Raw genomic sequence first — 24,712 nt, 5'->3', positions numbered from 1 at the left:
CCGCTGACTAAATATCGGAAAGGTCACGTATATGTGTTCTGTGCCGTGTGTTTGGTTACCAAGCGTGAGATTTTACCATTCGAAACCCTCATTAACTTGTTAATAATTTAAGCTTCTTATTGTCACCCAACTTAACTTCACTTACAGGACCGGCTGTTGTAATGTTTAAATGTAAACTCGTCTTATGTTTGTATTATCCGCGGAATAAAGATTATCCGACAAAAGGCTTTATTCAGTGTGTGTAGGTTAGGGTGGCTCTATATACCTGTAACCCTATCACAGTGTATACCTACCTAGGTATAAACAACGAGAATGTGTTATTCATCAAAGGATGTGTATGTGGATTCACAATAATAGACGTTTTGTGGACCCGGGCAACCCCTCAATGCAGATACAGTTCTGCAATCAACTTTCATTACTTGACTGTCATCACAGTTGGTATTTTATTGGTGTTATTTTAAAACATGGAATTTTTTAAGGAATATTAACTTCGAGTGTGGCAAGGACGTGGGTAGTATCGTGTGTACAGAAGGACTACTCAAAGACAGGTATGGCTTTCTGAGTAGACGTGAAGCTAAAGAAACAGTTATTTTATGGATGATACGTTACAATCAAGCTTGCATACGTTTAGGGAAGGACTTTATAACACGTTGAACCTAAAGCCATGGACAGGATATACTTTCAGTGGTGATTTTGGATACACAATGTATGGTATATTTGTACATAAATATACCATCACATGGTACAGTATTTGTGTGAATTGAGACGAAAATAGTTCAGATTAAACAGTAAATGGAACAGCTGTGAGAAGCTTAGCTGTATCCAAAACAATGGCATACTGGGCAATTCCTCGCCGTCAACGGTGATCTAGTGACGTCAACAACGTATTCCTACGTGGGACGGTTCGTATGAACGTGGGCAGTTTGGTAGACGGGTCGGGCAACAATCTGTGTGACCATGTGATCTGTGTGACCATGTGATATGGGGTGCAATCAAAGCGATACGTCCTACACCGGGGGCCGGTCCCTCAGGCTCATCATGGCGGGGCTCGACGGCTCAGGTACACGTTCCTTACATATCACTAGATACATATGACAACGCCGATTATAACAGCTAAGGTCATCTAAGGACGTGCCTCCATGCATGTAGTCTATGCGTGCTTGCGTGTGTGTATGCAGGAGACAGGGTATGTTGGTGTGCTTGCCTCCTTGTTATAGCGCGGATCTGATGCCAACTTTATAGTGCTATCTCACTGAAATACCATGCCAAAGGCACTAAGCACAGCATTCCACCCGGTCACATTATACTGACAATGGGTGAACCAGTTGTTGCCATTCCCCTTAATGCTGAATGTTAAGCAGGGAATAACAACTACCATTTATAAGGACTCTGGTATGTCCCAGCCTGGGAACAGTTTATTATTGTGTCACATGTAAAAGGTACAAGTATTACAATCTCTAAAATATGAACAAAACCCATTGCCTTCCTTAACTGGTCGAACGCTCAAAATTCAAGCCAACAGTGAGGTGTTGACAAGCAAGGCGCTAGGAAATAAAAGGTAGTTAGAAGTAAAAAAAATCCCAAATATTGCAATGGGGCAGCAAATTTATTCTATTCACTTTTGTGTCTCCAAATAAAGGACACCAACGCAAATCCCCAATTCTTTAGGGGTTCCCACACTAGTCGCCTCCTACAATACATGCAGGGGGTAACAGCAGGTGTATTCTTTTCCTGACCCCCCACCTGCAGGGGTGATAACTGATACATTACTACAATGTCTGGTGTAACTTATTTAGTAGTACAATATGCTATGACTTAAAACACCTCTATATTATATAATTGGTAATACCACATTGTTCGTATTGGTGTTAAGAGATCGCCCAAGTGAGGAAGGCAATTGAGTCTGTCCTTGGCCAGGACATACCAAAGTCCTCAAAAATGGTGGTTGTTATGTCCCACTTAAAGTTCGTCACCCGTTGTCAGTATAATGTGATAGGGCGGAATATTATGCTGGATGCATTTGGCATGGTATTTTAGTGAGGTAGCTCTCTAAATTCGGCGTCAGACCCGCGCTACTGTAAGGAGGCAAATACACCAACATACCTTGTATTCAGCATGCATGCACACATGCACGCAAACATTACATTTATGGAATATATGGAGGCACTTCCTTAAATGACCTTGGCTGTTAAGACGTTTAACAAAATAAAAATAAAACCAATTAAATGTGATTGGTAATTTCATACTGTCATTATAACAAATGTCCGCGAGTTGAACGTTGCCATTTTCACCATGTTAATATCACTATTTATTTTTTACTTTCAAGAACTATCATTAAAATAAATATATCCAAGTCGGTTGTTAAATTTCAATCTGAATCACTACTTGTTGGTCATCATTTGTCTGTTGGTCGTGTGTACAAGTCCTACTAGAGCTGGTGTCCATCTGATACAGCATTGTTATACATAAACATCGTTAATATTTTCATCTGAACAGGACGTACTCGCGATTTCAATTTATTTATTAGGTAGTTTTATTGGTAAATTCTTTCATACAGCTTTAAACATATTTATTGAATAATAAAAAGTAATTTAAGTATTAATACACATTGGTGTTGCTTAGACAATTTCTATATCGTAATGTCTATATAGGGACTTTGTCCACCTTAGCTCCATTGAACTTTTAAGACCAGCATTGGATGATTATACAGAAAATTAACACCCTGGAGAATATTGCTTTCGGTTCCTCAATACAAAAGGGTTGATTACAAAGGAAAGTTTTCTCTTTCGATACAATACTGTACTGGACTTTAAGGTAGGAGTTATCCTTCTTTGTGCCTACTCTTGCCTCAGTCAATGGAAACCATAACTATACTGTCACGTATTTATCCCCCCAGGTAAAACGACTATTCTGTATCAACTTCTGCATCGAAACTTTTTCACCACCACCCAGACCCTTGGATTTAACGTGGAGACAATCCAGCATCGTGGTGATGAGCTCACCGTCTGGGACATGGGCGGGCACAAGTCCATCCGGGGACTGTGGAAACACTATCTCTTCCAGGCCCAAGGTAGCTAAATCAAAGTAAAGTGAAAAGGGGTCAGCTTAGTGATTGAAAGTACGCTATTGAAGAAAAGTTGAACTAGTTAATGAAAAAGTACATATTCAGCCTAGTTAAGACATGAATGTCTAAACATTTTCTGTATATTTTGGTGAGTGTAGAACTGCACACAGGGTAATATATAGCTCAAACAGTAAATTATTTATGTATGACGTTTCAATGTTTGTCTGATGTATGTGACAAGAGCACATGTCGTACAAGTCATCGGAACGTCTCACAGAGACACTTCACTGGTTGTGCTATATGAACCCATACAAATGTACATGTATCTCAAATGTGTGCGAGGGATAATCTTGTGAAGATTTTTTTGGCGAGTTTATTTCTCTAAGAAACACAACAGACACTTTGGTTTTACTCTGTTTTCTATATCTCAATAAAGATAGATATAGTTAGATCCGACTATTTTACTGGAATGCATCCCTTCGGAACACCTTGGCAATCAGATTACAGTAGTCTGGAACATAAGTAAACCTTAGCCTGGCGGAATGGCGACGAAAATTCACAGGAATGTTGCATTTTTTTGTAATCCGTCAGTTGCTTTAGGTTGTATAAGTATTTCGGGAAATTGCGTGTCAAATATGTCTGTTATTGCTTTTAATCAACACATGCTTATTCACTTAAGCCAAGTTTTTCGATTTCGATTTCCTTCAGGTATCATTTTCGTGGTGGACAGCTCTAGTAGAGAGCGACTACCTGAGGCCAGGGACGTGCTACAAACTTTGCTAAGACATAGAGAACTTGACCACGTGCCTGTTGTTATACTAGCCAACAAGCGGGACAAACCTGGTATGTATAGATATGTAATTACTAGTAAACACATAGCACGTGCATTACATTGATGTCACGTGTTTTAATGGGTACATCACGAGGTAAACAACTGGTCATAACACATATCAGTTATACATTACCGCCCTCATAAAATCGATTTCATGTCAGATCAAAACAAAAAAATCCGGTTTGGGCTGATTTTCTTGCCTAGAGCAGGAGCATTATTAAGTTAATATGACAACATGATACATGACTGTAAGAAGTTAAACATCCACTTTACTCCGACTAAGATCTGTTTACTCGGCTAACAAGAGGATCGACTGTAACAGGAGTATTATTATCTAGGCCTGGATTTTCGGGGATTATCTACAAGCCACGGGACCAAACCTCCCATAGTACCACAACGACGCTATAAACTGTCGGGTTCGGTAACTGTAAATAAGAAATAAACAATAAAAATGTATATTATAACCGATACATGTGCGCCATTTGTTTGATAAGNCCCCCCCCCCATATATATTCAACTGTTTTCTGTTGCTGAGATTCGAAGTGAATTTCATAATTTGTTCTCCAAATCATGATCACACGAACGAAATTGATATTAACATGAGTGATAAGCATATTTTTATTACATGAACTATGTACCTGTATGCGGATCTTGATAATTATCTTGATGAAATTACTATTTGAACAATCAAAACTCCCAAACAGGGGTAATGTAGAGGCGGGAAGAAGGGATATACCTAACACTTTATCTGTACAGAGAGATTGAGACTACCGTATTGTAATGAAATACCTGTTATACTCTGAAATGAGGTCAGAATTTGTTAAAAAAACACTTTAAATGATCAAACAGGGAACAATGTAACTTATTTAAATTATAGAAAAGCCAAACGGTTATACAAAAAGTTTGTTAATGCTTACCTCAAAGAGGAAATGTATGTAAAGGAACGGTTGTATAAAAAAACACCTAATCGTTGTGTCATCAAGCATAAATTAGAGATTAAAAATAAACTCCGGACACTAAGGTCAAGAAATCCAAAAGAATACTGGAAAATATTTAATACAGGAAGTTCCAAAAAAAGTACTTGTAAGGCTGGTATTGAAGATCTTTTTAACTTTTTTAATTCCTGTTTTAACAAAAAAATTGAAGGTGAGGATAATCATGTGTTTTCTATTGATGATCTTACTGAGCTGTCAAAACTGGAAACTAATGATTTTATAAATGAGCCAATACTGCCGAACGAAATAATGAAATGTGTTAAAATGTTAAAGAATAATAAGGCTGTTGGTGACGACATCCTATGTAACGAATATATTAAGTCAACAATTGATTTAATGATGCCATTATATGTTGAATTATTCAATTATATTTTTAACATTGGTCACGTGCCTGAGACTTGGCTCCTGGGAAACATCATCCCTGTTTTTAAGAACAATGTTAGTTTGTATGATGCCACTAACTATCGTCCAATTACTTTGGTTAGCTGTCTAGCTAAATTGTTTATACCTGTAATTAATGAACGATTAAATAAATATGCAGATAATGTAGAACTCATTCTCGAAAATCAAGCAGAGTTTCGAAGAAATCACTCCACTATTGACCATATATTTTCACTTTCTGCATTAATTGAACCATCAAAACATTAAAAGATTTTAAAAAGGCTTTTGATAGTGTTTGGAGAATAGGCCTTTGGAACAAACTTCTTTTAGTAATATAGATGGAAAATGTTTGCGAATTATTACAAACATGTACAATGACATTAAGGCTAGAGTGATGAAAGATGGCGTATCCTCGAATGTATTCCCATGTAGTTCTGGGGTCCGGCAAGGCGATAATCTTTCCCCGTTTTTTCTTTCACTTTTTCTTAATGATTTAGAAGATTTTATGAAATCACGTTACTGTAAAGGTCTGTCTAATATAAACGACCAGCTAGAAGAGGATTTACATGTATATATGAAGCTTTATGTTATGCTATACGCTGATGACACTATACTACTATCAGACACGGCAGAGGATTTGCAAAAGCAAGTAGATGTATTTTTCGAATATTCCAACCTATGGCATCTTAAAGTCAATATCAGCAAAACTAAAATCATGGTATTTGGTAGAAAAAGATTTCCTGATGGCCTTAATTTTACATGCAATGGTACTGTTATAGGAATAGCTAAGGATTTTAAATATCTTGGGGTTTATTTTACTAAAACTGGTTTGAAACAGTTTAATATTAAACAAATGTATGGTAAAGGTTTAAAAGCAATGTATGGTGCTATTTCCAAATGTAGGGATCATAATTTGTCAATAGATTGTCAACTTGACATATTTGACAAAGCCATCAAACCTATAGTTTTATATGGATGTCAAGTTTGGGGTTTCTGTAACATAAACTTATCGAACGTTTACATTTAAAATTTTACAAACACATACTTAATGTTAAAACGTCTACACCGAACTTTATGATATACGGAGAACTTGGAAGGTTTCCGCTAGATATTAATGTCAAAGAAAGAATGGTCGGATTTTGGGCTTAATTGACAAAACACAACCAGAATAAATTAAGTAATAAACTGTTAGCAATTTTATCAAATTATGAATCATCATGGCTAAAATATGTGAAAAGTATTTTTGAAGAATGCAGTCTGATACATATATTTAATAGTCAAGAGTTACGAAGTATACATTGGCTAAAAAGTACCATATTTTATAAACTAAAAGGAAAATTTATATCAAACTGGAGAAATGAAATTTATACTTCTCCGAAAGGAACCAATTATAGAATATATAAGTACGAACTTTGTTTAGAAAAGTACTTACTAGAACTCCATCCGAAACTAGCCAAAGCGTATTGTAAGTTTAGAACATGTAATACTAAGTTACCAATTGAAAATGGTAGGTAGTTCAATATACCACTTGAAAATAGATTATGTAGTTTATGTTATTTAAGAGAAATTGGCGACGAATTTCATTATCTGTTTACGTGTACACATCAACCAATTCTCAATAGTAGTCGAAAACATATGTCCAGATATTATTATGAAAGACCAAACACATTTAAATATCATACATTATTCAATTATGTAACACAACATGAATTGACATCATTGGCTAAATTTATTACCAATATTAATGACATAATTAATTTACAATACTAATGTCCATCTTGTTCCACCATGTATTATTGTCACCCATTTGTATAAATGTATTCTCTACACTGTATTGTTTATGAGAATAAAAACAATTGTCAAAATTGTCGGGGAATTACACTATCATTAAAAAAAACAACGACGTTTATAAATAAGGAAAATGAAATCAGAAATGACTTATTATTCAATTAAATGTAACAAAGCATATTTTGATTAGTCCTTCGCTTATTATGATGTAACATTATGAATAAAGTAATGAGACCAGTTAGCAACATTACATAGCTATCTAGTCAGCTGACATACATTGCTGTCTAAGCTCAGCTGACATAAATTGCTGTCTAAGCTCAGCTGACAAAACACCAAAAAAATAATACCATTTCGAAAGATGTCTTGTGCGTATGGAAGATGCGAAGAAAAGATGATCAAATAAATAAGGCTATCCGCCCTACACTTGTCGTGTTTATTCACTGTTTATTACGTCTCCCCTTCGAATGAAGGAAGACATATTATATAAGTACTGGTTCATCTTCTGGTTCTTCTAATCCCAACTTGTCCGGGCCATACATTTCAAGCCGTTAAAGATATCTTGATGAAACTTGAGGTATACATGCATCACCCACAGAAGGTGTGCAGTGCACTGGAATTAGGTCACTGTAACCTTCACCAGAAGATCAAAGGTCAGATAAGTGCAACATTTTCAGTAAATTCTTGTCCGGCCCGTAAATATTAAACCGTTAAAGATATCTTGATCAAACTTGAAGTATATCTGCATCACCAACAGAAGGTGTGCAGTGCACTGGAATTAGGTCTCGTGTCACACTTTATACAGAGTTATGGCCATATTTTTCTTTAATACCGCAGTTTGTCCGGAGCATAAGTTCCATGTTATTTCACCTACGTTGACTTAACTTACCATATTTATGTATCTTTGAAAGGCAGAATCTCTCGCACTAACATCGGGTTTTGTGCCCCACTATATACAGTGTTATAGCCCTTTGTTTATATTTTTATATCGAAGTTTGTCCACAGCATAACTTCTAAACCGTTAAAGATATCTTAATCAATCTTGAAGTATACCTGCATCAATCACAGAAGGTATGCAGTGCACTAGAATTAGCTCTCGTGCCCCGCTATATACAGAGTTAATGCCCTTTGTTTAATTTTAATACCGAAGTTTGTCCGGAGCATGTGTTCCATGTTATTTCACATATGTTGACCAAACTTACCATATACATGTATCTTGTAAAGGCGGAATCTCTCGCACTGAAATCGGGACTTGTGCCCCACTATATATAGATTGTATATTTTAGATTGTACTATAATAATGCTTATTCGGTAAATTTTTACACTTTGCTATATTATGATATATACATATATAGACATGTGCTTTAAGTCACCCAACAGTTTTGCATGTATTTGTGCTTGCTCTTATCTATGTACTTTTAACTATTATGTTTAATTAATTCTCTCATACTTAGCAATAGTAGTTTTATATCTTTGTTACCTTGCTGTGATATTTTTCTTATGTTTTGTCGTAATAATAGCTCTCAGAGCTATTGTTTATGTTTTCATATATACGACTATAATTTTTTTTCTTGTATCTTGTATAGAGTTATAGCCCTTATTTGTTTATTTTTAACACCGAAGTTTGTCCACGGCATAAGTTCCTTGTTATTTCACCAACGCTGACCAAACTTGCTATAGTTATGTATCTTGGGAAGTAGGAGTGTTGCATTTTAAGTTCGGGTCTCGAGTCCCACTATATAAAGAGATACGACCCTTTGTCAATTTTGTATACCGAAGTTTGTCTATTGGCTAAAAAGGGGAGATATATGTTTTTGTTCACTTGAAACAAGTTTCTAGCTACACAGAGCTGACCCCGGGTCTTCCATGTGTTTATGCGGTTTTAGCTTACAAATTGATATTCAATTGTTTGAGTTATTGTTCATTATTGTAGGCAATGCGTATGCAAATATATTCGACCTAAGGTATAAGTCATGCAGGTTCACTATTTTGAACGTCTGACATTCTGCTACCACTAGCCCTCTACCACTGAGTCGCGGGTTTGAGACCTACGTGGGGCAGTCGCCAGGTACTGGCCGTAGGTCGGTGGTTTTTCCTGGAACTCCGGCCTTCCCCCACCACCAACACCTGGCACGTCCTTAAACGACTATAACTGTTAATAGGACGTAAAACACAAACAAATCAAATCAAATGTTCATGAAGGCATGGTGTATGCAAAAACACTAAGGTATAAATTCTGCAGTTTTACTAGTTTAAATTATTGTTTGTGTTAGAGTGATATATACAATCTTCTTAACCTGAATTATAAATTTTTCAGTTCTGTTTTTTTGATGTACATAAATTCCTGAATTCTCGAATACCGTTAACCCGAGGAAAGATTAAGTACCTTTAAATAACACTGTCTTAGTTTTGTTTGCTATTCGACAAATACTTGGTAATTATTGTTTAACATAAACTTGCGTTTCTCTCCACGTTGAGCAGGCTTTGATTAACGTTATTGTTTATGTATATACATCTATCATTTCCCCTGAGGAACCTCTAAGGAGATAAAAGTTCTACAAAGGTACTAAGAAACTCTAGTAATTTTTTACGCACGCATATATATATATATATTGCCTACTCCAACTTTACAAAATTACGAAAATAAGTTTTAATCTTGCGTCTGCCTGCAACTTGAATACCGTGTAAATTTTCATTTGTATTCTCCAAGGAAGATGTAAAATAGTTTTCTAGGATTATTTATGCGTACGAAAGCTTTTCATGATGGGTACACGGAGTTGAGTTATTCTTACCATCAAACTGAACGAACAAAAAGAAAACATGATACATTAGATATGTTGACGAACACAGTCTTCAATATCTTGACGTTTTTCGTCAAATGCAATTATATTAACATATTATTTGCAAAACAATAATTACGCTTGTTTGAAAAAAGAATGTGGGTTTGGAAGAGCTGAAAAGTTATTTTGATCAATATTGTACATCCTATCATAAACACACGTGTCCACCCTATCAGAACATTGTTCTTTTCCACTCTGTCCACTGCCCCATAAATCACACCACTCTGAAGGAAACACTTTTCCCCCTGCTAATATGTGAGGCCAAAGTATTACACTGAGGATGAAATCTTGAGTATGACTGCATTACCGGTTGTCCTTACTAAGTTCGTTGGTATGATATTATTTTCAGCAAGCTGTTGGTATATCCATGGGGACAATGTTTCTCCTGGCATATTTGATTTTGTTATTAATTAATATTGAAGTTATCGAAAATCTTATTAATTCATGTGAAGAAGTCCTTCAAATTCACTTTCTAATATATTGAGGATGTGTTGTTTCTTCATAATAACGGCGACCGTACATACCCTCCTAAATATGAAATCGAACACGCCTCACCTTCCTCTACATTAGCTGATTAACTCAATTTTACTTACAGCAAGAAGCAAGACAAATTGGAGCGTCGTACTTCTATGTTATATGATAAACGTTGAAATTTCCTTTTCCTCATAATAACATCCCTATTCCTCTTAAACAATCATGTTCCTCTGTGTTTTGGGTTTCGAGAGATGTGAGTTGATAGACTTCAGACCTGTTTTAAATGTTGCCATGCTAATCTCATAATAAAACATTCTATATCTATTTTTCGTTTTGAATATTCTGCTTGTTATTGTGTCTTCCAGCTTCGTTGTCACTACATCGCCTTTCTCTTTAGGAACGTTATATTTCTGAGATTCGTCCTAGGTTTACATGGTTTCGTCATTGTCAAAAAAAGAAAACGCTAAGCTTTCTACAACACTTAATAGATGGCGTCTAGGTCCCCAAGTAAGGTAACCAAAGTTACCCTCTTTTTCGGTTAGTTAAGACAAAACTGAGCTACCTTTTACGATTAGTTTAGACAAAACTGATCGACCTTTTTCGGTTAGTTTAAGACAAAACTGATTTACCTTTTTCGGTTAGTTTAGACAAAACTGATCGACCCTTTTCGGTTAGTCTAGACAAAACTGATCGACTTTTTCGGTTAGTTTAGACAAAACTGATCGACCCTTTTCCGCTCATGTTAACAACGTTTTTATATTTCTAACCAGTATTGATGACGTCACCAACATTTCGCATATATGATGATAATAAAAGTTTTCAGATGGCTTAATTTGTTTCTCTCCCGAAACACTGCAACAACAGATAATGAGTTTACATCCAATAAGCAACACCAGATAATGAGTTTACATCCAGTAATGAGGTACATTCTATCTAAAAGGTTTGCACAATCTAAAGAACGCTTAATACCAAAGTCCTGAAAAGTGGTAAATGGTCATTCCCTGCTGAACATTCAGCATTGTTGGAAATGGCAACATGTGATCGGGCTGAATGCTGTGATGGGTGCCTTCGTGTTTCAGTGGGATAGGACTATAAAGACGGCATCAGATCAACGCTATCACAAGGAGGCAAGTACACCAACATACTCTGCATCCAGCACACATACATACATGCACGCTTACACAACACACATATGTTGGTGTATTTGCCTCCTTTTAATAGTACGGATCTGATGCCAACTTAATAGTGCTATCCGACCTGAAATACCATGCCGAAGGCACCCGGCACAGCCTTCCGCCCGGTAACATGATACTGACAGCGGGTGAAACAGTTGTTGCCATTTCCCTAAACGCTAAAAGTTAAACAGGGAATAACAACCACCATTTTCAAAGACATTGGTATGTCACGGCCTAGGAACAGAACCCATTGCCTTCCTTACCAACAAAGACGATGACGTCAAACCGCATGTAGCCCTAATGTTCGGTAACGTCTGAACATTATAACATGGCTGCAAAAACCAACCACTTTACCTTGACATTTCGTGCAATATCGTGGGAACATCGAGGGGATCATTAGAAAGAATACCTGAAATGTTTCCTTTGCAATTGTGACAGGATAGGATTTTAGAAGGCAGCGAAAAAGGTTGTAGAAATCATTTGAGGTTTGATAGAACTTATAACGAACTCATTGTTCCTGATAGACGAGTTTTACAGTATCAAACAGGATAAAATGAAAATCACAGAGATTAATCGAATTCGGTGTACTGGTCAATACTAACGTGTTCAATGTTAAACTGATCAAACTTAAACTTGCCAATAGAAAGGTCGAATGTGGATAGCGCGTCGTCAAAACGACATTTTATGATACTTGCAATTTTTGCTGATGCAATTTACTTTATGCCACGTTGATCTACCCTCTTCCGATGTACTTATAGTTAATCCCTCTTGGTGACGTCATACCTCCGTTGTCGACACTCCAGTGGTACACTGTAAAAAATATAAGGCAAAGATTGGCGCAGTAAGCACCGATTAGGCGAGGTTTGGGACGAGCTTCACTGCTTACATTAAGTAGAGTGTGGGGGAACCGAGACAATTTAAAACGTCACTGGTACTACACAATCAATAACATTAAATCCCTGAGAGCCAAAATGATTCGTTCAGCATTTAGATATAGATAAGAAAGTCGCTTTAAATGTTTCAATTAAAGACAAATGCATATACAGCCGCCACAAAAGGTGATCGTCAAGTACTTTGTGCAAGCTAGGGGACATTTAAAGTAAGGTGAGGTTTAACATTTAAGAGTATATAAAATCATAGACAAGGTGTACTTTCGATAGGGAACATTTCACTTAGAAAAATGCCATGGGTAGTTTTTTCAGTTCTTTAAAGAATTCAATATGCATGTGCATAGACCTGCTTTATTTGAGAGCTTATATAAAATTAATCATTCTTAAGCTCAAAATTAAAAAAGAAAAGAAAAATGATGATAAGCCTTATTAATGTTTTGAAATGTTTATATACAAAATAGTTATTTCGAATTGTGTTTTTCTTTTTCTTTTAACCCCCCCCCCCCAAAAAAAAACCCCCCATGAACTGGTATGTTTAATTTGATCATAAATAGACACTCAATTAGAAAGGAGGCAGCACACACATACATCTTTTATAAAGGTTTACTACTAATTCACAGGTTAATATGATTATCTGACTCATTATTTCGCTTAATCCATAGTATAATAGGGCGTATTTTAGATCAATAGACTAAATTATGCTACTTCATATTTTTAAATATGCTTTGCTGATTTCAAGTATTCGTGTCTGGTCTAAACTGCTGTAAAATATACCAAATACATTGCTCCAATGTTATAGTAATGAGGTAATTGTATAATTTTGATATAGAATCTATATACCCTTTAGATAACAACATGCATTATTCCTCTTCTTGTCTCTGGTTCTTCAACTAGATCCCGATTGTTTGGCCATAAGATAAACATTTGCTTGGACGACAGCGTGCTTATAGATATACAAGATAGTCAAGTTGGGGCAGTTGTCATGTAGCTGCTTGATTGCACGTCATCCGATAATGTCCGAAACACTAGTAACGGCTTACACTGCGACATTTATCTGAGGAAACCTATTACCAGAGTTACTGTAAATAGAGTTTATGCAAGTACCATATGTTCCAAGGATCAGTTTAAATTTCATATTTTCTTACCGGAAGGCGAGGGGAATATTAAGCCAAACAGGTGATTTTTGGCCAGCGGAAGCTGTAAAAAACAATTCAATGATTTTTCTGATATTGCAAAAGCTGACGTGCTTTCATATCCAGATTCATTTTTACTGCATGTTCTCAATACTAACCAAGGGACCGAACTATGCTATTTGTAAGACGCATTTCTTTTGTTTTATGACAATAGTTGTTTTACAATAAATATATTACGGGAAACTTATCAATATGCAAGTCATTTTCACGAGGATATTAGATCCTGCTCATATGAAGTTCAATCATGGCAATAGTCACATTGACGCACATACCCTACGAGACGCATGTCCTGTTCTTTATATCAAATATGACAGTTGAAATATCACATAGATATAAATGTCGCAATCTACGGGGATGCAGCCCTGCCAATATGACGATTTTCCGGCGTTGTTCGTTCGAATAGCAGACACGTTAAAACTTCCCTCAGGATGAATGTTGTCTCGGAGGGTGTTCCTGGCGGGTCCGTTGTCCGGTTATCACAAGTCATGATATATAAAAGTGACAATCCTGACTCAATGATTGATTGATGATCCAAGTGTAATTAACTTGTAGCTGATCAGGGGTAGGAAACATATAATGTCCAACACATAGCCGATATGAAAGGAAAAATCTCAAATAACCTCTATTTAGTGCTTATATTACATAAAGGCAAAGCATTTCAAAACATAAATCTGTCAAACTTGTTGTCCCTCCGATACTATTTAGCAGAACCAATTATGAGCGACAACAGAGCTAGATTAGCTAAAGTCCTGACTATCTAAAGTGTTGTGCGAATTTAAACCCCAGTTCGTCTGAGTAACAGAATCCAATGTTTCATATATTTCAGAAAGGGCATATGTACAGAAGTATCATACAGACTGATAGTGACAGAGCATAACTCATTGTTATCGTGTGTAAGGATGGAGGTTTTACTTGTTTTATTTGTCAACAAAATGCGTAGATATAGTTTGATGGGTTAGATACTTCAATGATTTAAATATTTTATTTTGGCAACAAATTCTGCAGACTGGTAGAGATCAACAACGTAAGAAACTGTATAGAAACAAGTGATTTTATTTCAAAATACTCCTCTTTACATAGATTAGCAGTAGAGGGAATCTCAACGGCTTCAATCATGTCTATAACTTAGACAAAATTGCAAGACTGCACTCTTCGAGTGAATTAATAAATCAGATTGATTGGTTTAAATTACTGCTTGCAGACAGTTCGGAATTAAGATTTAATTGATTATTCAATTATCTGCAACACATACTCCGTACACAGGACTGGAAAATAAATAACAATGCGTTTGGAATATTTGAACTCTATGTGTATGCATCAGCCGCTTAAGTTAATTTAAAAACTGATATTGAGGCTGTTTTCCCAGGGGATGTGAAAACAAAACCGCAATTATTCAGAAAATAAAAAGGACAAAACAGTTAATAAAATCATTTTGATATAATATCTTATATATAAAATGACAACTGCAACGATACAAATGTCGGAGAAATGGATATTGCTGCTATTGATATTTGTATTCAAATTTAATTTGTGGAAACATTTTATAGAATATTAGATTCTTTTCTGAACTAGAAAATTGGTATGCAATTGTTAAATACTTCCAGAAAATGCTTGACAGATGTTTTCAAAGAAGCGTTTTATTTGCTCATGACCCAATCTAGAGGGTATCGACTTTTCTATTATATACTTCTCAATCAACAATTACTCGGAAATATATTTGTTAAGGTAGACAGGGAGTCCCTGCACTAGACATCTTTTCTACAATCAATCTGGACACACTAAACAAAACTGGGAATGACTAAGATGAATTTGTTATTGACGGTGATAACTTTCCTCGTAGGCTAGGAGGACACATAACTGGCTCTCTTAAATCGCAACAATAATCAATCTCTCCCATGAAACTATCTAAAAGTGAGGATAACGTATTAAATACTAGCTTGCAATCAATTTGTGAAAATATGCTTAAAATAACAATATATAAGTTTATCAAACCACGTCACAAAAATAGTATTAATACAATATCTATAACTGACTCTAGACTTTACGCAAACATTTAGAGTTTGATAGATGAGAGAAACATTTGGATGAAAAACCAAATGTAGTGCAAAGCCATAACATTGTTTCTATGCGATTATGTTCAACAGCTTATAACAATTTCGTAATAGAACCATTAAAATGCCATTTTTCTTCATCATTTCCTCAGTAACCTGCCGTTATTTTAAAAGTGCAGAACATTTTTTTTAGCAAAATAAATTCAAAATAAGGAAAAACTATTCCCATTTAAGTCGTTTGCAAGTTTTCCTACACTGGCCAGACGTGACAATGTCGTGCTTCTGGTAGGGGACATATAGGAGTATTAACATAATTCGTAATATGTTGTATTGTCAGATTACATCTATATATAGAACCATTTGTAAACGGTCTGTGGCTGTTTATATATATACTAGACTAGGTAAAACACAGCAAACTAAAAATAGACAGGAAATCCTATTTTCAATATGCAGAGCAGAGATCTAAATAGAACCAAAGTATTAGCCACGATGATAACTACGAGTACAATAACTACGCTCATATAATACTGATTTACGTCTGGTAAAATACATTACTGTAACTGTAAGTGGAATATGTGTATACATATTTGTTTTGTTTAATTAATGAAATATCTAAAATGAAAGTTTCCAAAGGGAGCTCGAGGGTTAGACTAAATCCGGGTCGCCTCAACCCAAGCAGCCGTATCCACAAACGGTTTTTAGTGTACATATACACATGTTTCTTGCAGATTGTTGAGGGAATGCAATCATTTTAAACTTTAAAGTTGATTATTCAGTAACCATCGCGTGCAGTTAGCCCGATGCAGTATCAGAAGGTCGATGCTACAGTTGTCACTCTACATGAAGCACTGTAATTGTTCCCTGTCGCCCGTTTAACGTTCAGAAATAATCTTTTTCTCATTTTGCTACGTACGCATGGATTTGTAATTGAAATGGACAATAGATCCCCATGATACAGTACATTGCCAATATTCTAGTGTGCAAGATGACTTTGATAGTAAAACTGATAGTGAACTAATAGAAGATGTCTAAGATCGCGTGGTATAGGAGTGCTCACCCCAACCTATTCGGCCAAGACACTATCGTTAATGGCAGCGATGACCATGAACTACAATTCCAATTACCTCTTACTAGTAAATTGAACAAGACAGAGGGAATGGCGATATGCCTTCACTGGGAATGGATCTCTGCACTATCGGGAAGGCTCCTGATAAGTGTGTCCATATCAAATTATCACGGACTCCGTACAGTATCACTATAACATCTACTAGTCGACAAATGTTCGCCATTTGTTTTCTCTGATTATCTCCCTTGATTTGTGAATCAATCGTGTACGATGTAAATTAAAAAGTAAGTTCACTTGGTAGAGCTGTATGATACAAGCTGAGGAACAGTCGTTGATGCTGGATTCCTGACAACTCACATATTGATAGATCCGTTCTTTTAAAGATACATACTTGTATTGTAAAGAGATATGGTGTTTCTGTCGTCAAATCAAACTACATAATGGATCCCCATGGTAGTATTTATATGCCGATTATCAGCGACTGTAATATACGCTGTTACATGTACTGGTAACAATGCTATTATCTGAACACAGTTCATCACGTACCTATTGAACACGTCAATGCCTGAATGAAGGAAATAAAGTAGTACAGACTACATGTATGAGTATCAGTAAAAGACTTGATACAACATGATTACTTATAAGTAACATCCCGGCAGGCGACCGTTTGAGAAAGGGTATATTGTAAGCGATACAGACAAGAAAGTAAAGGAAATCATAAACCATTGCCCAAAGCCTGGGACGAAACCGGATGTTTCTGAAGGAAAGTTCATGAACACACGTGTTTCCTGACTAAATGTGGCGCCGGTAGTGTGTTCCTTACTTCTTGTTGCTCCCTACATGTTGTTTTCTGTCAAAGAGTTTTGATATGTTTTCTGTCACAAACGATCTAAGCAGAGTAAACATATCTTTGATCTTTGCCGGCACTGAAATATCATGACTACGATCGGTAGCTTCGTTAGAGCGGATTGGTACTCCGTGGTAAAACACTTATTATTATGCGTATTGGTTTAGAAAGTGAGCCTGTCATTCTACCCGGGAAATTGCCCAAATATCAAACAAATTGTAACCAGATTTATTTTGTTTGTTCGTTTATTTATTCTTTTATTTAAAATGGTTATTATCTACATTATAGCAGAGAAAGGTGTATCACAATCAACCTTCGGCCAAAAGAAACAAGTCAGGGAAATAATCAAAACCACTTTTTTGACCAACTTTGAAGAGTAATATCTATATCGTTTTGGTTATTTGGTAAGGAAAAAACCAACCAATGTACAACATAGACTTGCCAAATAGGGTTCACCGTATTGACCAAATAAAGGAATTACCAATATGGCTTAAAGTTATCTCACATTAAAAATATTTGTTTTTGATGCATTTTTAGGTCACCTGAGACAACGTCTCAAGTGACCTATTGCGATCGCCTTTTGTCCGCCGTCGTCCGTCGTGCGTCCGTAAACAATTTACATTTTCGACTTCTTGAAATTAAATTTTGCAGAAACCTTCCATGGCCAAAGGTCAACAAAAATAGTGGCTGATTTGGTCCCCAGCCTCCAGGGGCCTGAGGGGCGGGGCCAAAAAGGGTCAAATTGACTAAAATTTCAAAAAAGTTCTTCTCAAGGCCCAGATATGGTAGAATGAAATACTCTTCATAGATGGAAGGGTCTTAAGGTGCTTTACCACAATTGTGAATTGTGACTCTGGGGTCTCACGTTTACCCTCGGGGAGGGGCAAACTTTACTATAGTTTATATAGGGAAATCACATTTTGGACCAACATTTGTTTAATTTCCATTAAAAGTAATTCAATTTAGGTTAACATTATCAGTATTGGATAGCAGTTTGATGGTATGCACATATGAGCCCTGACTGACCTCCTGGGGTTGATGGGTGGGGCCAAAAAGGGTCGAATTGACTGAAATTTCAAAAATCTTCTTCTCAAGACCCAGATATGGTAGAATCAAACACTCTTCATAGATGGAAGGGTCTTAAGGTATATGACCCTAGGGTCTCACGTTTACCCCCTGGTGAAGAAGGGGGGGGGGAACATTTATTATGGTTTTTAATGGCAAATGATACTTTGAATATTACATGTTTATAACTTGATTTGAATTATAACCCTGAGTTGACAGTTTGATACTTTGAAAATTTTGAGCCAGTCCTACCCCCAAGGGCTATAGGGTGGGACCCAAAGGAGTCAGTGTGCTAAACTTTATTCATTTTCCTTGTTTAGAATCTGAGGTGCTTGTTTTAAATACTTTTCAGTCTTAAATCTGTATGCTAGATAGTGAATAGGGTGGTTTTATTGTTTTTTTTGTCACCTTGAATAATATGTCTGTTCATGTTAAAAACAAAATCAACTCTCTGTATAAATATATCAGGTGACCGTTAAGGCCCATAGGCCTCTTGTTAAAGATTGAAAATACACTAAGCTAAAATCAATAGCAATATTGGTAAATGTCTGATTAAAATACGCTATTCTTAATAAATTCTCATACATGACCGATGTAGCTTTAAAATAAAAGTTGGTCATCTCGACTGGTTAGGAGATCTTTTTAAGTGCACATTCAACTAAAAACCTATTTAATTTTCGATTCTGTTATGTGCGTAAATATCTTACAGAAAAATGACTTGCTGAACATGTATCCTTCTCTTTGACCTTTTAAATTGGCTCAAAAACAGGCCTACTGGCCAATTTTGAAGCTTTATTGTCTTTAGTACGAGAAAGTGTTTTTTCATCCATAAAATACCCCGTTTTGATCAGGTAGTTATAAACTAATATTGCTATTTAATTTGTAATAGAAACTTCTCTCTTTAAAAAACTATGAATGTTAATTTCTTTAACTTGAGCTTGCTTTTAAGCTATGTTCAATATCTTTTTCAAATTTCAATTTCCAAAATTTAATTGTGGTTAACATTTTTCTGCTATAACATATAGAGATAATATGGTATAAGATATTTTTGAAACACAGAAACAGATGGGCTACTTGATATGTAATGTTATTCCCTGACAGTACTGTACGCTACTAAAACAATTAAATAAATGGGTAATTGGTCTGAATTTCTATACACCAATTAAGTATGATCGTTACCCGCATCTGAATTGAAAGTAAGGACACTACACTACCAAGTATAAACGTCGATTAAACTGTGGTATCGTTCTCACAGTAATTCATGGTTACACATAGTCCATGCGCTTGAAATGTAACAGCAAAATGTCAAATGGAAAAAAAATGAAATGTCTTGATAGCGGCAATGTATTACGGATGTGGTGTTGTCTTTACGATAGGGGTTTCATAGCGTGAGAACGAACTTCTGTGGCCCCTCCGGGGATGTGAACTTCATGTGCTCTGCTATTTCCTCTAATTATTAAGGTTGTTGTGGTTAAAACTTAGTTGGGCGAGCTCCAGTAAAGATCATGACAGGTTTCCCTTTCCTACATAGATTTGTACACATGTCAGTCTTTTTCAGGAAATTGTCATGATTATTGTTGAAAAACCTATTGGACATTTAAATCCTGTGTTACTTGTTTTTATTAAAAATACACACATATTGAAGGTATTAAGTAATTAGCTATACTGTGCCCGATATAATTATGTTGTGATTCCGTCGGTCTGTATTGCGCTACTGTGGTTGTATGTTTTGCCATATTTGAAATACATGTAGTTTTACAATTAGATTTCTAAAACTATGTGTGGTGTTAAATACCACAGTGCTGTACATTGGTAGGTGTTTCCGTTAGTTCAAAGCTGGTGTGTTTCCCGGGCACCTACATGCTTTATCTGTCCATAAGTAAAGTTCTAACGCGCATTTAACATTGCAGCACTGAAGGGCAGAGAATTAGCAAGGAAAAAAATACCGTGCGGAAAGGGTATTGTGTACAATAAAATCAATGTTGCTAAGGAACACGGTATGAGAGCGGACTACATTTTGTCCACCACCAATACGTACAGGAATAGTCTGCTCTAGTGGAGGTCCCCCTCATCACAACTCATGTACAGCCAAGATGCAGGAACATGGCCACGCTCCTACACAACAAAGTTAGTGACGATAAATCCGATTACGACTTTTATGTTGCATATTATTATCCTAAGCCGTCGCTCGGTACAATAGTTCACTACGTATCGTGGACTTAGATATGAGCTATGACTGAATCTTAATTCAGTCTGTTTGTGCAATCACCGATGGCTACATTGTTACTCCAGCTGTACAACAAGGACATGGCGTCATCATCGGTATGGTAGTCGTGATGCTGGTGTATCTCTTCTAATCAAAACAAGTCGTAACTATGAAGACAATGGTTTTCGCGCATGTAGCATGTCATGTTTTATTAAAGCTGCTGGTACATAATACAGTTTATAACCATCCTTTCGCCGTTTAAGTAGAATAGCTTCTGAAACAAACATTGCTATTTTTTTTACAAGTTGTCGTCTTTCAACTTGGGTCACCATTATATCGAAGATGGTCATTACAATACGCGATCTGTCCTGGCGTGTTGTTGATTCCTCCAATGTTGATGCTCTTCAGTTTTTTCTGAGCTTTTTTGATCTCATGGTTTGGCGCAACATGTGAATGAGCAGATGTCCCTGGTCGTACACTAGCTATGGTCAGCACTAGGTAGGCAGCTCTGTCGTTTTAAGGTGTACTTTGGGTGGTGGCTCCGTGTCTCATCGATACCAACAGGAACATCAGGTCCGCATTCGTTTATCGCGATCCAAACGGTTGAACCGGTTGGACCAGGGGTGTTCGTTTATGTTCTGCAAGGCCTATATAAACAGTTGCAAGTCATCCAGGATTCATACCCGAAAATGTTACATTTATAAATAGACAAACCGATTGAACCGAATACGCGAAAGGGTCCAGATTACCACGCAACTTTACTAGATCATATCGTAAAGAACTATCGAACGTTGGGCAGTATCGTGCCAGTTCTCTGCCAGATCTCATCATGTAAGCTTAGTCGTTAAATGGTAAGATTTTGATACTTCTTTGTAACATAAAATGTAGTGACAATTTTATAGACGCAATGTTGTCATTAAATACTCGTGTCATACCGCACCCCATCTCACTTCTTGAGTAAAGCAACGCAGTTTTTAAAACTGAAGCGGTCAACAGAATGGCAGAATGGCAGTCTAAAAAATATCTTTCATTTACCGTGTCAGTCCCTAGCGAATTTCCAACCAAATTACAATTACCAGTATCTGACTTTCCACGAACCACGTCAGTTTCATAAATACAAACGGTCATAAACGGTCCAAGTCCACGACTGGCTTCCTTGACTTGCTGACCTTTACATAAGGAAAACAAAGAAGAAAATCTTGAAGAATAGAACGTGATTGATTACAGATGGGCGTCCTTCGTTCTCCTGATAGACGGACAGACATCGGCGAAAAAGAATCTAATTTAAGCTTAACCAAAATGTTAGTCGTACGATCACTCTGAATTGATTAATAACGAACAACACAAAAATCGATGAAGTTTTATAAAATATCAGTTTGATGTAGAGCTGAAAACAAAGCTTTGTTTATATTAATATTGATTATCAAACTTGTCACTTCAACCAAACCAACATTTTGCCCCGAAATATTTATAAGTATACTCAAACAGGCGTTACTGGACAGGGTATCCTACTGTTTATTTTTTATCAGACATGGAATGATTTTCGCCATTTCTATCTCTGGTAATGTGTGAAAAGTTCCATTCAAGCCTAGAATGAATTACAAACAAGCAACTGTACAAAAACACAGATAAGAAAAGTTCCATTTAATTGTCAGTACACAAAACAGGGAGACAAATCATCAATTCTACGCCTCTTGTATTTAGAGTATTCCGACTGTTTATTAGCCACACTGGATCTGTGTCAATGAAAAACTTCAGCTACTGATAGAAAAAGGCATAAACCGTAATAGGGTTTCAGACGGGACCGGCCATAAACAGCGCGAGCCATTAGCCGGTGTGTATTGTCTAGTTGCGATTTAATATAAACTAATGATGTTACTAATCCCGATACAGGGCTTTTTGTTACTGTCTCTATATTAAGAATAGAGAAGTAAACGTTGTTCCTTGCCGTCTCAGGAAGACTCCACCATTTAGTATGTTCCTTAGAACCCGGATGACAAGGCCGCTATAGGTTATGTGTCAGGGAGTAGAACCTAAACAATCTCTGTACGAATAGAGTGCATATGTAATGCTATCATATTAACCTAGTTAACTGGATGTTACAATAAAACAAAAACGCACTCGTTGTTTTCTTTTGTTTTATCTATTATTTTACAAGATAAGTCGTCTTAAAAAATGCCATATGTTGCAAAGTTATAACCATATAAAATGAATATGGTGTTTTCGGTGTAAGTGGGCAGTACATTTCTATCGTATTTCTATTACACAGCAAGTGATGACGTAACACCCACAATATTGGTACAGCTTTATTCTTTTTTTTTAAATTATATAGCTTTTTATGTAGATACCTTCATAATAAAACGTCAACTTATGTGATGATGGGTCGAGGAAAAGGTTCACAGAATACACTATTAGAACATTTTAATACTGAACAAGTTAACAGTACGATGTGTCAAACGTTGCGATAATTGGACAATGGATGTGCTTCCCTCCCTTGTATGGGAAATAATTGTTTTTTATTTAACATAATACTTACTGTTTGATAGTGTGTCAGTAGGTATCTATCAGTATTTATGAAGCCACCTAAATAAACTCTAACTTATGCTTATTTTACAGATGTGTTAACGGAAAGAGCATTGCTTGATGGACTCGGACTGTATGACGTCACTGGTAGGCTATGTACCATACAATGCACATGCGCTGTGACGGGAGATGGACTCATGAAGGCAATAGACAACATCGTAAACTTTAGTAAACGAGCCCAAGAGAACTCTGCCAGTAAATCAGCATAGCATCAGAAATATTGGCCCAAATTCAAAATAAACTTGTAACAGATCCTGTGAGCGAAAACTGCATAAACTAATAGCAATACTGGAACCAACAGGCATGTGTAACACAGTTTTTATTTGTCAAATACAGTTTCAAGGTTTTTTAGAAATCGGTTCTGTATTCATATACATAGGTGGAAGTAAGAAATTCTTTTTTAACCTGCGAGATGAACAAGGCCTGGCCTGAGGTTTCCCAGACGTTTTCCATCCAAATCATTTGCAGTTAATTTCATTAACTTATTCTTGTCTAGTAATTATCGTTATTTTCCCTGATTTTATGAGATTATGTTATATTGAATATTGTTATTAAGACAGATTACTGTGTAGAATTAAGTTCCGTATTGCTGTTATATCTTCATTAACACTTGAGTCATTATTACAACAGTTGGAGAGTACTCGTTCCTTGTGGTATTACATTCCGACCTGTGCACTTCTTTTCACGGGAAAGACGTACATATAAAAAAACAGTTCAACATACATTTCATAATGTACTGCTTTCCGAAAAAAATTACAAGAAATATAATTCATACATCATTTATTATTTAATTACCAATAAACAGTTATCTGAAATAAAAATAAGTTTTTGCTCAGCATATGGATATTTAACCTTATCACCTGGAGGTGACACAGTGACGGTAGACTGTCGTGATATTGTAATACACGACCTGTTGTGATTACAAGATGTGTCGGTGCTATGTTGACAGATAACATAATCAGTTGATTAATCTATAAGGCAGCTTTGTGAGACGATGATTGTTGAATTGTGTGATGCCGATGAATGAAAGCAAATGTGTACGTGGATTGCCTGCCTGTGGACGTTACTACTACGTTATAATGATGTTTCGAGGAATTATCAGTCCAATCAGTCCGTTTAAACTATAAGTGTTAGCTATTGGTCAACATGTTAATAACATGAAATATTGCTTTGTACAGTATCTATTGAAGGAATGATGGAAATGTTATATTTGTGATCACATTCTAAGAGTTTATATTGTGCACATGTCTCGATTAAACGTTAAA

General features: G+C 36.1%; 1 protein-coding gene across 1 annotated transcript; it reads left to right on the top strand.

Annotated features, from left to right (window-relative positions):
- Nucleotides 1-269: 269 nt before the first annotated feature.
- Nucleotides 270-24,712, top strand: LOC110451834 (ADP-ribosylation factor-like). Its single transcript, XM_021500045.1, has 4 exons — nt 270-1,060; nt 2,897-3,070; nt 3,773-3,907; nt 23,481-24,712. The coding sequence occupies exons 1-4, from the start codon at nt 982-984 to the stop codon at nt 23,654-23,656; spliced, it is 564 nt and encodes a 187-aa protein (XP_021355720.1). The 5' UTR covers nt 270-981; the 3' UTR covers nt 23,657-24,712.

This window comes from Mizuhopecten yessoensis, unplaced genomic scaffold (genome assembly GCF_002113885.1).
Source record: "Mizuhopecten yessoensis strain PY_sf001 unplaced genomic scaffold, ASM211388v2 scaffold6211, whole genome shotgun sequence".
NCBI lineage: Eukaryota > Metazoa > Mollusca > Bivalvia > Pectinida > Pectinidae > Mizuhopecten > Mizuhopecten yessoensis.
Note: the sequence above shows the minus strand (reverse complement) of the source record. Positions and strands in the feature narration are given on the sequence as shown.